The following is a 15214-nucleotide window of genomic DNA, read 5'->3' as shown; positions in this document are numbered from 1 at the left end:
AAAAATATTAACAAATTTCGCAGAAAGATTAATAGATACCCAGTAATAAACTTAGTCTCCACATCATACATAAAATTAAACATGAAGTTTCCTCATGAGACTCAGATTATTATTTAAATACTTGAATTATTATCGCTTTAGTGTTTCCATTTTGCAGAATTTCCATTTCTACTTTAGCTTTAAATGAGATCAGATTTGTCCAGAATTGTCTTGACAATCTCAAGAGCCATGAAACACACAGTGCTCAGTGCTGCTTTACTGTCCCACAACAGTTACATGAGCTTGGCCTTCGCTGTTCTCATATCTCACTGCTCACAGCTGGAGAAGCCAGGAGCCCCATGAGTCCTTTATGGTTCCTCCTGCTTCATTCCACCAAGCTATTTTCTGGGGGGCTCACCGTCCCACCACTTCTGAGTGCAGTCCTGTTGCAATAGGCAACTACTAAATGCTCTTGGAGTCAAATGAGGAAATTGGTGCAACAATATTAGGGTGGGAAGATCTCAGGGCTCTGTCCCCTAGAGCTAAACCCAGAAGCCAGCCAGGTGTCCTATTCTGTGTGCAAGCAGACAAAAGCACCTCATGATGAACCCCAAACCCTGACAGATGGAGAGGAACAGCCAATATGACAACACAGTAATTCATATATTATCCAAACCTTACTCTTGAGTGTAAGCAAATGACTCAGGACTTTAAGTGAGGAGCTCTCTGTTTAGCATATACAGACCTGAAGTCTTTTTTGGAAGCAATCCTTGAGTAGTCCTTTTCTTTCAAAATGTGATAGTAGCAAACCCACCTTTTTATATGTTGCCCTCTGTTTGAAGCACTCATGATAAGACAAGTCATGAATACTCAGCTGTTTTAGTGCCTTCCTTGGTCGGAGGACCAAGTCATCTTCCAGGCTCCTGGCATGGCATGGCAGGCATGTGTGGCAGGTGAGTACAGCACGTCGCCACCGAGAAGGGGTCTTCATCCCGTTTTCCTCGCTGGGGTAACAAGGAAGTCCGAGAGATTTCCTAGGAAGGCTGGAGGTGAGCAAAGAGGAGGCTAACCTACGGGCTTTAGGGATACGTAAAACTGGCCTCTTCTAATTTAGAGGGGCTTCTGATCGTGTGTCACCACAGGAGTAGCAGCTTCATAACTATGAGAAATGGGAAAATATTTCTCCTTCTCATAGGATGAGCTGGCAAATAATGAATGTTTATATGACAGGATGGAGTCAATGGATATGTTTAAGCCCTTTGGTAAAACACATTTCGCAACTTCTGACAGGAAACATCCATTAACTGCTCTTCCTAGCCTCAGGACATTTCTTTCTGATGTCTTTAATTAGACTTTAAAAAATGGACTGATCTTATTGCATGACATTTTCTGCAAAATTCCTGTGTGAATAGAATTTTATCAAATGTTTAAAGGTAGTTCCTGTTTGAAGCTCTATCAATAAAACAAAGTAGAGATATTAGGGAAACACTAATAAAATTAGACAAAATTATATAAACATTTCATAAACAACATATTTCCTACAAGTAAAGTAATAGGTAGAATGGTGTTTCCCAGAGGATCTTAAGTTTAGGTATAAAAAGGGCTTTGCAAAATTTATCAGATGGCCAAACCAGTCATTAATTTCAGTATGTGGGCTAAGAACTGATGGGTGACTGAGATGTTCCTTGTTTATTTGCTTAGGCGTTCCTTTTTAGGAATGTTCTTCTCAAGTATTCTTTGTAGTAGAAAATCCCCCAAAGTCATAGTGTATAGCTTTTGGTAATGAAGTAGCTGAGAACTTGTATATAGATAAAGACAATAGAGTTGATGGGTATTTGCCTGTCAGCATCCTGATTGTGTCTCATATTATTTTCCTCCCTTTTTTCTCTGGATGGGAGTTTTTTGAAATGATGGAATATTTGGTTGAAGAGTTAAAATAAAAATAAAATTATACATAAACTAGTCAGCAAAAAGTACAAGAATAAGCAAGAAAATACTAAACTACAAAATGACACACTGCAATAAAATGATAAACTGCAGTACTGGCTTTTCATTCAATGTTTTATGGATGTGCTGAGACTTTATAGTGCCTACTGTTGTTAACAGCTCTTGGGCTAATTAGCAGATGCTTAAAATCTCTAAAGATTTGGCCCAGAATTACTAATTACCTACTGTATGTCCCAGACTGAGGAGAAGTTGTAAATATATGTATGTGCCATGCACCTGTCAGGCATTCACTCCTTACTCATAAGAAAAAGCACATGAGGTTTTCTGAAATACCAGGTTTTGATTGTCTTAGTACGTGGGGGTTTTTAAAGAGTTTAAGATCTAGTCACATTCTCCTCTTTGATCTCTCACATTTCAACATCTCTTGAACTTGATAATGTTTTGATACAAGCTTTTAACTGAATAAAAGCTTCAGGAGAAATGCTGGAGAGAAATGGAAACAGCACCCATGCTTACAAAGAGCACAGCTGCTCATTGTGTTAAATAGTGTCCATGCAATGTTTATGTGCTGTTTGACACTGACACATTTAAATCTTGCAAAAACAACAACCAACCAACCAAAACCCCTCATTGATATTGGAAGCTTCAGAAAGTGACATTCTCAGATTGTAGACTGATATTCTGTTTGGAAATGACTAGGTTTTTATATGGCTAACTTTCTGCCTTTTAAAAAATACATCACAAATTGCGAACAATTGGCTCATCTTCGAGAAAAAGTCTTTCTCAACTACCAACATTTTAGAGATGTTTCAGTGTATCTGCAAACAGGTACTTCAGTGTGAACATATGTACAGTATAGGAGAAACACTGTCATGGTCTGAAGTTCCTGTTTTATTATTTTCTCACCTATTTAAACTAACTTCTTTGTGTAATGAATAGAAACAGAAACAGCTATCTGTAGTTAAGCTAGTTTTTCTAATACTGTTATTGAATAATCACGGCTCATGTGATGCTCTGGTATAATTTATTTCCACTGCTTTTTACAGAGTAGGTTATTCTTGTTAGCCCAATTTAGCATGATGACTGTCAAAATTGGGCCCATGTTGCTTAGAGCTCCATTAGTCATGTTGATTAAAACACTTATATCTATCTATTCTTAGTTCAGTCCTACACTACCTAACATCTTAAGGCCTAAAAAGACTCTGAAGAGTATAGACTGGTTCTACATGGCAGAGGTTACTGTTCCAAAGGTCCTTTCAAGGAAAGGATCATATCAGGTCAGTCAGAAGCAAATTCATTAAATCCTGGTGAAAGCATTTTGAAGTTAAACTAATCAGTTTTCCCTGAAAAGGATGTTGGACTTCTCACAGGATCACCTCTCCATTAGAGTTGTGCAGAGTAGTAATACCCAAATAGCAGCTGGTGACCTCTTTTACCAACACAGAGGTAAAAATCTGTTCTTGGCTGTGCTGGTTTTGGCTGGGATAGAGTTAATTTTCTTCATAGCAGCTGGTATGGGGCTATGTTTTGGATTTGTGCTGAAAACAGTGTTGATAACACAGGGATGTTTTCATTACCGCTGAGCAGTGCTTATGCAGAGCCAAGGCCTTTTCTGTTTTTCACCTCACCCCACCCCACCAGCAAGGAGGCTGGGGGGGCACAAGAAGTTGGGAGGGGACACAGCTGGGACAGCTGACCCCAACTGACCAAAGGGGTATTCCAGACCATATGATGTCATGCTCAGTATATAAAGCTGGGGGAAGAAGAAGGAAGGGGGGACATTCGGAGTGATGGCGTTTGTCTTCCCAAGTCACCGTTACGTGTGCTGGAGCCCTGCTTTCCTGGAGATGGCTGAACACCTGCCTGCCGATGGGAAGTGGTGAATGATTCCCTTGTTTTGCTTTGCTTGCGTGCGTGGCTTTTGCTTTCCCTATTAAACTGTCTTTATCTCAACTCACAAGTTTTGTCACTTTACTCTTCTGATTCTCTCCCCCATCCCACTTGGGGGGAGTGGGCAAGCAGCTGTGTGGGTCTTAGTTGCCAGCTGAGCTTAAACCATGACACTAGCCTAAGAGTTTTATTTTGTTTGGAATATTCTTAAGGCTTAATTTTAGGATTTGGAGTACTGTTAAAAACAAGGAGTGTCAGCCTTTGCCAGTCATCTATGTTTTAGCAAGCATTGGAGTAAATGTTGGGGAAACACATTTTATTAGTCAGTAGCTGGCTATTAAAATTTTCCTCAGACTGTAGAGCTATGTACCAATTCTACACTTTTCACTTTAATTGTTGTCTTTGTATTTTTAACATCTAATCATCCTAATGAATCTTGAAGATGTTACATACAGATATCCCAATTTATTTCTTAATGAATTTTTATGGATATCTTACCAGTAAGCTGGAACTATTCCTAACTTAGCCTGGAGTACTTAAAAAAACATACTAGGAATAATGAGTAAGCAGTACATAAAATCACAAACCTTAATATAACAAAAATTACGTGGCATTCTGTAATGTTTTTTATGCCTGATTTTTATGGTGGCTCAACTTCTACTACATTTCATCCTGATGAAAAAGGGCATTGCTCATACCTGGTGACACTACTGCCTGTTTAGCTTCACTGCTGTATTGAAATAAAATAATTTTTGCCTGAAATTCAGAGGCTATATTTTTCCAGACAAAGAAGCAGGCCATTCAAATGCACAGGAACAGATCCAAAACCTACAATAGTTAAAGGCACCTTTCACTTGGAGGACAAAATCTGAGTTTTTGCCAGAAAAGAGGAATGGAAGCTCCTACGGCTTTAGATATATTTAATTCACTATTGTGAGCTTATGACAAAAAAACCAATTTCATAAAAGAAAGAAAAGTTGAAAGACTATAACTTTCTTAATTTTTCATATATCTATTCATTTATATCTTCTTTATTGACACTTTGCTATGAGGTCTGCATATATAACCATTTTCTAAGAACTCAAAAATGAGTATGTACTAGGCTGGTTCAATATTGGTTTCAGTAGTATTATAAGTAGTATTAAATGTGTCCATAGTTTTTATACAAGGAAAGTGCTAATTCAGATTCTAAGGGATGTTAAAGCCTTGATTATTTAGAAAGAAAAGGCAAGGAGAGTTCTGGTTCAGTAGAAGCTGTTGCTTATCTCTGGAGTCACTTCCTTGTTGGTCAGGTTTATTAATGTATTTGGTATTTGTATTTGGTTTCTGCTTAAATTTTCAATATTTACAAAATATAAAGGTTAGTTGCTTGACTCTTTGGAGTAGATGTATAAAAAATTAAATGACCATAAAGAAGAAAACAATCATCAAAATAGGTGTTTGAAATGAACTATGTAAATTTGTTATCAGTGTTTAGGCTTTTGCCTGCTTAGAATTTGGTTATATGGAAAACTTCAACAGTAAGCAAGCTAAATTATGGCAAAATGAACCTGTCATTCACTGTCATCCTGCTTTCTTGGTTTGTATTGTTGTTACCTAGATGGTGTCAGTCACCAATGTGAAGTCTGTGAAAATGCATGTGGATCACAAATGTTTTATGAATCTTAGTTATTCAGCTACCAGGCATATATGTTTCTGGTTTGTATTTTAAATGCAAAATTAATTTGTGTGTGACTTGCTGCACAAATAAGTGCATTGCTGCACAAATCAGTGCATTGCTGCACAATTTGGTGCATTGATCAATACATAATGAAGAATACTGGAAATGTGGACTGGGTAACAAGCAGCAGCAGAGACTGAAATTGCAACTAGTAAGTCAGCAAATATTTGAGTGTTTGTTCCTAGCTTATGACTTTTTGAAGCAGGAATAAAATTTCTTTACTAACATATATATAAACAAAGTCCTTGAGAAATTACAAACTTGAAACAGATGCAAATGTTAGAAATTAAGGCAATGATGGAAATAGTGACTTCCCCTTATAAAAAAGCCACTGCCATTTTCAGACCCCCTATGCTTTCCTGGAAACTCTCTACATTAACCTTTTTTATATTTTTTCTGTCCTTTGTCTATTCATGCTTTGTTATTTAATGTATTTCTTATTCTAACAAGTAGATGTCATCAAAACTCACATTGGTATTTCTTCAGAAATCCATACAAGACATTACAAAAATCTTTAAATTGATTTAAAATCTAAGGAAAGGGAGGATGAGATGCAAAAGTAGTAAGACTAATGTAAAAGCAAAGTAAGAAAATAAATTCAGGGGAATGTAAAGAAAGCAAAGAGGCACTATTGTTCATGAACATTTTATATTAAGACTTGAATCCTCTTTCGAAAGTTTGGTACTTAAAGAAAGGACACTTTTCTACTTCTGATCTAGCTAAACTGGCATAATGATTTGAAATTGAAACAGAAAACGTAAGGTTTTATTGCATTGGCTTTCTTGTCAAGCTCACATACAGTTTGGTTTTTTTTAAGAGAAAGTGACTGGAAGCTTGACTTACATACAAGTTCCTCTCTCTCTCCCTGATATAATAAGAATAAAAAATGATTAAACAGTTGTTACAGCCACAAGAGTCTGGCAATATTACACCCAAGAGGGTGTAAAGGTCTGGGGAGGTTTATGAAAGCTGGAGCATGTCAGGGTATCGGTAGCAGACTCTGAAATGGTAGCAAAATCAGACAAAGGAGCTAGGATAATCTGCATGCCTATGCTGAATATAGTAGTAAGTCATGTCTGCTTCCTACTATCTTTACTGGCATCTTAATTTTTCTCATGTCATAGATTTAACTTAGATGGTTTAGAAAAATATCTGGCACCAAAAAAAATCCAAAACTCATTGTATTATTAGTGCATCGGATCAATTCAGCGCTTGTGAAATGTTATAATTTCTGTTAACTGGAGATTTTTAGGCATGCCACATGATGCACGGACCACAGATGTTACAACAATGACATCTGCAACTTGACAATGCTAGACAGAAAAGGAAAAAAAGACCAACTCACCCCACCCCTGAAAATGAAATTCCTGCTAAGTTAATTCATTATTAAATATTGTTTAATGCTATATAAAGTAGACCCTGTTAGGGAAAAGGTAACTGATTTTATTTTATCTTCCTTTTAAAACAGCAATCACTAATGTACTGGAGCATGTAAGTGGATATGTATGTATGGATGGATGGATGGATGGACTCCAGCATGGATTGCTGTTTCAAAGGCAGGCTTGTGCCTTGGGGTAGGCTCAGCTCCTTCTGTTATCATAAGGAAACCAGAAACATATCAAAATGATTGTCATGACAGCTAGCAGGTGGCAGGGGGCAGTTAAAAGAAGCCTCCTACTGCTTGGAAGCCACATCACGTTGAAAATATTTGAGTTTATATTCAACTTACGTGCAGAGAGGTAAAGCAATGACACATTGCCATTATTACTGTCTTATTTCAGATTAGGCTGATAAAAAACACTCAAAATAAAATGCCCCAACCAAATAAAGACTATAGTATCTATTCGTCAATATTATTGTTGCACAAAGGATATTGAGGCAGGTTCACATGAGAAAAGATTTCATAGTGGGATCTGTAGCTGACAGCATACATTAGAAGGGAGAAAAGTAGTTTTGAGGTAAGATAAAAACAAAGGACAAAGAGACAGAAATGGGAAAAGCTCTCCCCAGTAGTCAGCTTCTGGGGGCACTCTCCAGTACAGAAGGTGGAAATGATGAAGGTGATGAGTGATAAAGGTGATGATGAGTTTTTTGCCATGCTTTCTCCCTAGTAAAATATGCTTTACACTGGGACTTGCTCAAACTCCCTACAGCTTGTTCTTGCTTATGAGGCTGTTAGCACCGATGGGTGCAAGCAGAGCATCCTGTTTATCTGTTAATTTCCTGTATGCATGTACTATTGGATAATATTTACAAAGTATTTCAATGGTTGTTATGTACCTTATTTTGTGCTGTGTTTAGCTTTCATATATACAAACCCCAGAAAACAGGAGGTAAAGAAAGCACAGGAAAGAAGGGCAACATCACACCAGTGGTGTTTGCTTTCCATGAGAACTGCCACAACAAGAACCCCAGGGTTTTGCAAGTGCGAGGTTATGAGACCAACAGCACAAGAAAAACAGCATGGGAACACAAGGGAAAACCACCGCTGTAGAGGTGCTGAGAAGACACAGCTACAGCAGCTGAGGAGAGAGGCTCCAGAGTTGCAAAGAGTGGGGCTTTAATACTACAAAGGCGATAGCACTAACGCACCCAAGGTACTGTGCAGCAACATCAACCTGCATATCCTGAGGTTTGGATTTGATGCATTTTAGAGATGATTTTTTGTTTTCTGCTCCTTTGTCCTGTAGAAGTGATATCCCAGTGAATGGCAAGACATGGGTAGCTTTGTAAGGGAGAATAAATCCGTTTGCAAAGGGAAAAGACATGATAGACATTGTCTTGCATTATGTCACGAAGAAAAAACTTTAAAATTTTTTTTCAAAGTAATTTGGATTTTTTTGACAATTTACAATGCTTCTTTTTTTGGATTTTAATGTTTTTGTTTTGTATTAGAATATTTTTAAAACTGTTCTTATTTTTGAGCTTATTTCATAGTGACTTTATTAAACACACTTTATTGGGAAAAAACATCTGCCTTCTGAAATTCCTCCTTATTGTTTAAAAAATGGGTTTCCATTATTCATCAAAGTGATAGTATCAGAAAATGATGTGCCATCAACCCAACTTTTCTTAAAATGGAAAACCCTTAACTGTTTTCCAAGCAGTTCTTGAAAGGACTTTTTAGGAGGGAGCAAGCAACCACTGTAACTACAGAACCAGCTGACTGCATTTCCATATTAACTCTCAAACCCAGACTTAACTAGTACTGCCTCTGCTGCTTCTCTGTGTTTAAGAAGTAACAACTGAACAGTTAGTGTACTGGATACCTCTTACCCATGTACCCTTGTATAATATATATGTATATATACACGTACATAGTGCTTTTGTTTACTTTTTGTTTTATCTGAAAGGTTAGTCCCAGTTATACTGATTTCTTCCACTTGAGAAAGATCTAAATGATGAGTGAAAAAATTTCTCTGGCCAGTCTGAAGCACAGTGCTTTACAGTCAGCGCTGTTCAGTGCTGTTGGGTGGCTACTGCTGTCTGCTCGGACAGAGCAAAGCAAAGATGAGCTCTAAATCTAACTAACCATTTTTTAAAAACATTTTTGTTTTACTGGCAAATACTCCTACCTATAGACATTGTAACATGTGGAAATGAAAAACTTCCAGACAATTTGTAATTTAAATATAAGCAGATTACTAATAAACGAAACACAAATAGAGGCATTTACTCTAGTAAGCTTCCAGATGAAAAGAGACAAAATTGCTTAGAAAGATGTAGGAGATGTCAGCGACTTTCTCTGTGTACAGGTGAAAGTCAGTGGCAGGTTACAGAGAAAATGTTGTACTCTCCAGGAGAATAGCTATTTGGAGCAATTTTTTCAAGAAAGAAGGCTAAGACTCTCTTTAATGGGGAGCAGGAACTTGTGCCCCCCCAAGAGCTGGGAAGAGGAACAGAATGAAGGCAGGATGTGAAAGGGACAAAACCAGAGGGATGAAGCACAATGTGATGGAAGACAACAGGACAGGAAATGGAGATTGACCTTTGCTTTACTTGCAGGCTGAGGTGGGGAATTTAAAGGTGATTTGTTAAGTGCCGATCGAATGCTGTTTCTTTTTCCCTTGCACTGATTTTTTTTTTTTCTTCCCAAGGAATCGCAGAGTACAAAGAATTTGAAGGCAACCTACAGTTAGTGGCAAGAATTTTAAGGGGAGATGGAGGAAGAACAGAAAAGGAGAACAAGTAGGACTTTTACTCCCCATACATAACTGCAAACATGTCAGTCAATGTCAAATCAGAAGCAGCCTTCATTCTTTTTGTGCAGTTATGACAGGAAGAAAACAATATTTAGCTGGAGAAGGACACATTTTTCCCTCAACTTGTTTTCCTGTGGTGCTCTAAAGCAGCAGCTTTCCAGTTAACTTAAAGTAAGCTTGATTATCCTTTTTTACAGAAATATAAGGATCTGTACATAAAACAAGTTTGGTCAAAACTGTCTTGTTTGGATTCTTATCAGTGGGATTTGTACTTGCAGCTGTACACCCAAATTCTGAGATTGTGCCCTCCTTCCTGCATATGTGCTTTCCTACACGGTGCCTTTTCAATAAGAGAGTCTCTTAAGGTCATCTTTTCCAGAATAAAATTCAATAAATCTCTCAATATCAGATCTGGAAGGTGGGGTGGTCTTTAATATCTTGAAATCTATGTTATATCTGTGGCAATAACGGACATTTCTCAAGAGGTACATTCTGAATCCTTTGGTAATGATGAGTAACACATTGCTATGCAAACAGTACCATTAAATTTCCTGTGATGTGTCTTTTCTACCACCTTACTTTGGGTCTTAATGAAATTTGAACTTGGATTGCTTCCATCAGAGTCTGGATCATTAATTCTGTTTATGTGATGGCTTATGCTCCAGCTCATCTTTTGTACATAATGTTGCTGCTTCTGCCAGGAAAACATGGGTTTGGAGTAGAGCTTGTATTTGAAATCTGTCCCAAAACTCTGTTACAACTGCACGTGAATGCTCTTCCATAGTTGCCCCAGCACAGTTGGTGCTTTACATTACTCTTTCTGACATATTCAAATACTATTTTAGCATTTTTTATTCTTCTCCACACAAACCAAAACAAAAACCTCAAAAAACTGCAAGATAGTTGTAATCCAGTGCAGGATGAATAACTTGACTGTTAAAAAGCCTACCAAGGAGCAATATGAAAACATCTTCTGGGATCTTGTTCTTGCAGAACAGTCCAAGATACTCGGGTAAAGTATTAAAAAAAAAAAAAAAAAGTGAAATGGCTTTTCAGCAAAATGAAATCAGCTCTACAGGGCAGTGCCCTACTTTTCTTTATACTTGAAAAGTTTTAATAACTTCTACAGTGCCAAAGATGTTAAGGATGAAATTTTGAAAAGAATAGAAAGATTATTTATTATGAAATCAGAACATAATTTGATAGCAACATGAATTTGCTAGGCTTTGATTTCCTATGTCTCTCTTGTCCCGCTGGCCTCCAGGCAAAGTTGGAAAATTCTATTTTTAAAAAAGAATAGTTTCATTCTGGTATCCAAACCAAAGTGATTTGAAAAAAGTTTTATGAGCATCTCAATGCTTAACAAAGCCTGTTACAACTTAGTCATTACTAGATATTTATATACAGTGCTGTAGTTTATTTTATCCTTTCAGGAATAGTGATGTTTGTTAACATACCTTTGGCTAAAAATAATAGTCATGATATTTTTCTATGACTGTCCAAGACAGTAATCATTGAGTTAAGTACATAATATACTGTTTTGCCACTGGTAAATGTAAGAGATTTTAAATTTGGCATTGCTTTCCATCAAATGTCTTCTGAATACAATATACTTTTTTTTTTCACCTCTGTATTGGTTACAGGACAAAAGTTCAGCTGATGCAAATAAATAATCATACATTTTATTTTTAGCTCCTGCTATAGGTCTTCTGTATCAAGATTTCAGTGAACTGAGAGGACAGAAGGTAAAAGCTCTATGACAAGGGTGAAGTAATATTTTTTTCAGAGGAAAAACCCCAACCTTGGCTCACAATACTTAATGGACTGTTTCATTTTCCTTTCAGTGTGTGGTTTCATTCTCTTTTCCATGTTAGTAATTCTAAGAACAGACTACTAAAGCACCTGGAACTGTTAACTTTTATCAGTGTTTCTAATGGAACAAATAAGCAAAATGTTTATGTGTATGCTGGAAATAAGAAACATTTCACTATCCCTTTTTTGGTTATTGAGTTCTGGTCCAACATTTTTAGGTAAAAAATAGGAAGAAAGACCTCCTAGATCTAATAGATTATCTGGAATCACAGTATTTGTTGACACTCTGAAGAATCAGTTTAAGAAATAATACAGAATTCACTTTCTGCTTTGTTTGATTGGATTCTTATGTTGATGTGACATTGCAATTTAAAATACAACAGCAAAAACCCCCAGATGTCTTGTGTTGGACTGAAGAGGGCTTTGTACATGAGTGTACAGGGCTGCATCATTTAAACTGCTGCCTCATTTAGAGGGAGATGAAAAGCACAGACTACATGGATGTATCTTTCATTCTTCTCTTCCCCAAGGTTTGTATACCTTATTCAAGATCATACATACTCTTCACTTAGGATTCACAAGTTGGATTTCTTTCTTGAGTGATTTCTTTTAAAACTCTTCCTTTTAGCTTGCACCTTCCCAAAGGTAGTCTTAATCTCCCACAATAACTTGGTAGTTAGCACATTTGCCCAGAATATGGGGGAGAAATTTAATACCTCCTTTTTCAGAGATGGGTCGAAAACTACAACCTATATCTTCTGGGATAATACCCTAATTAAGGACTCAACTATAGTGTCTGGGTGTAGCATTCGCTACATATCAAGGTGCCACGCTTAGATCACTGGTCGGCCCGGACCAGGGAAAGAGACAGATAACACACACAGTGTGAGCGCCAACTTCCGGCTTTTATTGTGCAGTTAATTCCTTTTATACTAACAAGGGGAGGTGGGGTTACAGGTACATCACAAGGCTGCGACTAACCCTCTAACTTTCCGTGACAACGCGAGATCTTCCGAACGCCGACCCCTACATCTCTCCCCTCCCCATGACAAGTTGGCTTCTATTGTTATGAACAATTCCACACAAAGAAATAACTATATAAAGTGCCATGAGTAGAAACATATCTCTACAACTACTTTAAAACACTCTATCTTAAACACCCGTAAATATCCCATTTACCTTGCAGAGCAAAAAGCTCCTTTATAGAAATTCACACAAGAGGTAGATTGAAAGTTAAGACTTGGAAAGAGTTACTTCTATTACTCTATAAGGCTTATCGTTGGTGTGCTGATGTTAAGGCTTAATGTCCGAGGCACCTAGATTCCTGACTGCGAGTTCCGACAGTCGGATCCCATAAAGGCACGTATTGATGGACTCTGAGAGGGATGTCATCCGGATACCCAAGGTGTCATAAGCCAGGACAGGATAACAGCAATCTGTAAGAAAACTCAAACACTACGAGGTTAAGGCAGGACGAATCATACGACTAGGAACCCATTTCAGTAGCCCTTCACGTGTTTGTACACAGGCATACCCTCGCTCATGCTATGTTTAATCACAGTATGCTTAACACACCTTTTACCTAAAGCAAGTTCTACATACACTTACTGGCTTTATCAGTAAGTGGATTCCGCACTGACTCACAGCATTCTTTAAGTTCTCAAGGACTTTCCAGTGAAACGCCTCTCTCTCTCTCCCTCTCTCTCTCTCTTTTTTTTTTTTTTTTTTTTTTTTTTTTAACTCCCCTCCAATACCTCTGTAACAAACCCCTCAGCCTCTGTAAGGCGTCCTGTCCCTCCCTTGCCTGTCTCTGTGGTGCACTTCTCGATGGCTGCCGTATCACGCCATCCATCCTCTCCTCATCGGAATAACCGGAGTCTATAGCTGCTGGTACCGCGTGCCAGTTTCGGAAGGGCCCAGCCGAAGGATTAACCCGTTCCGGCCCAGGAGCGGCAGATGGCGCAGTTGATGGCGCAGCAAGAATAGGCACAACAGGGCCAGGCCCCGCAGGCAAAGGCGCAGCCAGCACAGGCTCAGTAGGCCCGGCCCGCACAGGCAACGGCCCGGCCCTCACAGGCAACGGCCCGGCCCTCACAGGCACGGGCCCGACCGCCGCAGGCAACGGCCCGGCCCGTACAGGCACGGGCCCGACCGCCGCAGGTATAGGCTCAGCCGCCACAGGCACTGGCGCAGCCTCCGCAGGCAGAGGCTCAGCCTCCACAGGCACTGGCTCAGCCTGCGCAGGCAGAGGCTCGGCCGCTGCAGGCAAAGGCTCAACCTGCATAGGCTCAGCAGGCAAAGGCTCAACCTGCATAGGCTCGGCAGGCACAGAGTCAACCTGCATAGGCTCGGCAGGCAGAAACTCCGCCTGCTCTCCCGGCAAGGGCGCCTGGTTTCCCTCGCCGGGGGGTGGTTCCCCCGCTACTACAGTTTTTAACTCTCTCAGCTTCTTGAGCTCCCCCTCCGGGGGCGTTCTTTCCTCCCATTCCTTCACCTGACGGTACAATTCCCCCTTAACATCCCCGCCTGGAACCCAGTCCAGGAGGCATTCCCGCAACTCCTTCAGAAGATCCTGCCGTAACACCTCCCATGCCCGCCGCAGAGAGGGCCCATCCAGTCTCGGAGGTACCGTCTCCACCGGAAAAACCCCTATCTCCGCCGCACCCTCTGATTCCACGCTATCAGTCAGAGAGGAACCGCTCCGCGAGCCCCGCTCCACAACCACCCACTCCGTCTGATCTTGTCCCACCGTCTCTGGGGGCACTATCCCCCGTTGTTTTCGAACCGGCGCTTCATCCGCAAACAGGATAGCTCGCGCCGCCGACCTGCACTCCCTAGCCTTTTGTCCCACCTTAACTACCCCCTCCACCATGTCCCAAGCTCGTAATCGTTCCGCAGCGCCGTGCTCACCCTCGAGCGCCGACTGAAGCAACATCTCCCGAACCACTCCCCAATTTGGGGGACTAAAAACTTCTGTGGGAGAACTCATCCCTCCCCGGCGCAGCACCCATTGGATGCATTCACCCGTGGGGCCCCTCCTAATCGTTCCTCGGGCACCCACCTCATTAGCCAACCCTTTCAACACCTTAATCACTTGCGCAAGTTCCATCGTCGCCATGGCAACCGATCACGTCGGGGTCACCACTATGTAGCATTCGCTACATATCAAGGTGCCACGCTTAGATCACTGGTCGGCCCGGACCAGGGAAAGAGACAGATAACACACACAGTGTGAGCGCCAACTTCCGGCTTTTATTGCGCAGTTAATTCCTTTTATACTAACAAGGGGAGGTGGGGTTACAGGTACATCACAAGGCTGCGACTAACCCTCTAACTTTCCGTGACAACGCGAGATCTTCCGAACGCCGACCCCTACATCTGGGATATGAATTCTTTTGTGGAAAATCCCAATTTGGACAAAAAACTCAAGATCCACTGATCAGTGAAATAAAGCTTGAAGGAATATGGTTTCTATTGCAACACTGACCTGGGAAGGTAATGCAGAATCCTAGTTCCAGTGCAAGACAATGAAGTTTACATTAATTCTGTTAATGAGCTACACATGTTAAATGGTGCTAGTAAAATGTCATACGTTATCAGGGATTTGATGCACAATATGCTGGCCCATTTCTAGTTGGCCTTGACTGAGAAGGGGAAGGACAGT

At 40.0% G+C, this 15214-nt stretch overlaps 1 protein-coding gene across 1 annotated transcript; it reads right to left on the bottom strand.

Annotated features, from left to right (window-relative positions):
* Positions 1-12374: 12374 nt before the first annotated feature.
* On the bottom strand, positions 12375-14888 carry LOC142031280 (uncharacterized). The gene is made up of 2 exons (XM_075028462.1): positions 13889-14888; positions 12375-13828 (listed from the first exon to the last, which is right to left on the bottom strand). Exons 1-2 carry the CDS (start codon positions 14666-14668, stop codon positions 13211-13213), a joined length of 1398 nt encoding a protein of 465 aa, XP_074884563.1. The 5' UTR covers positions 14669-14888; the 3' UTR covers positions 12375-13210.
* Positions 14889-15214: the final 326 nt, after the last annotated feature.

This window comes from Buteo buteo, chromosome 1 (genome assembly GCF_964188355.1).
Source record: "Buteo buteo chromosome 1, bButBut1.hap1.1, whole genome shotgun sequence".
Lineage (NCBI taxonomy): Eukaryota > Metazoa > Chordata > Aves > Accipitriformes > Accipitridae > Buteo > Buteo buteo.
This window is presented reverse-complemented; position numbering and strand designations above follow the sequence as displayed.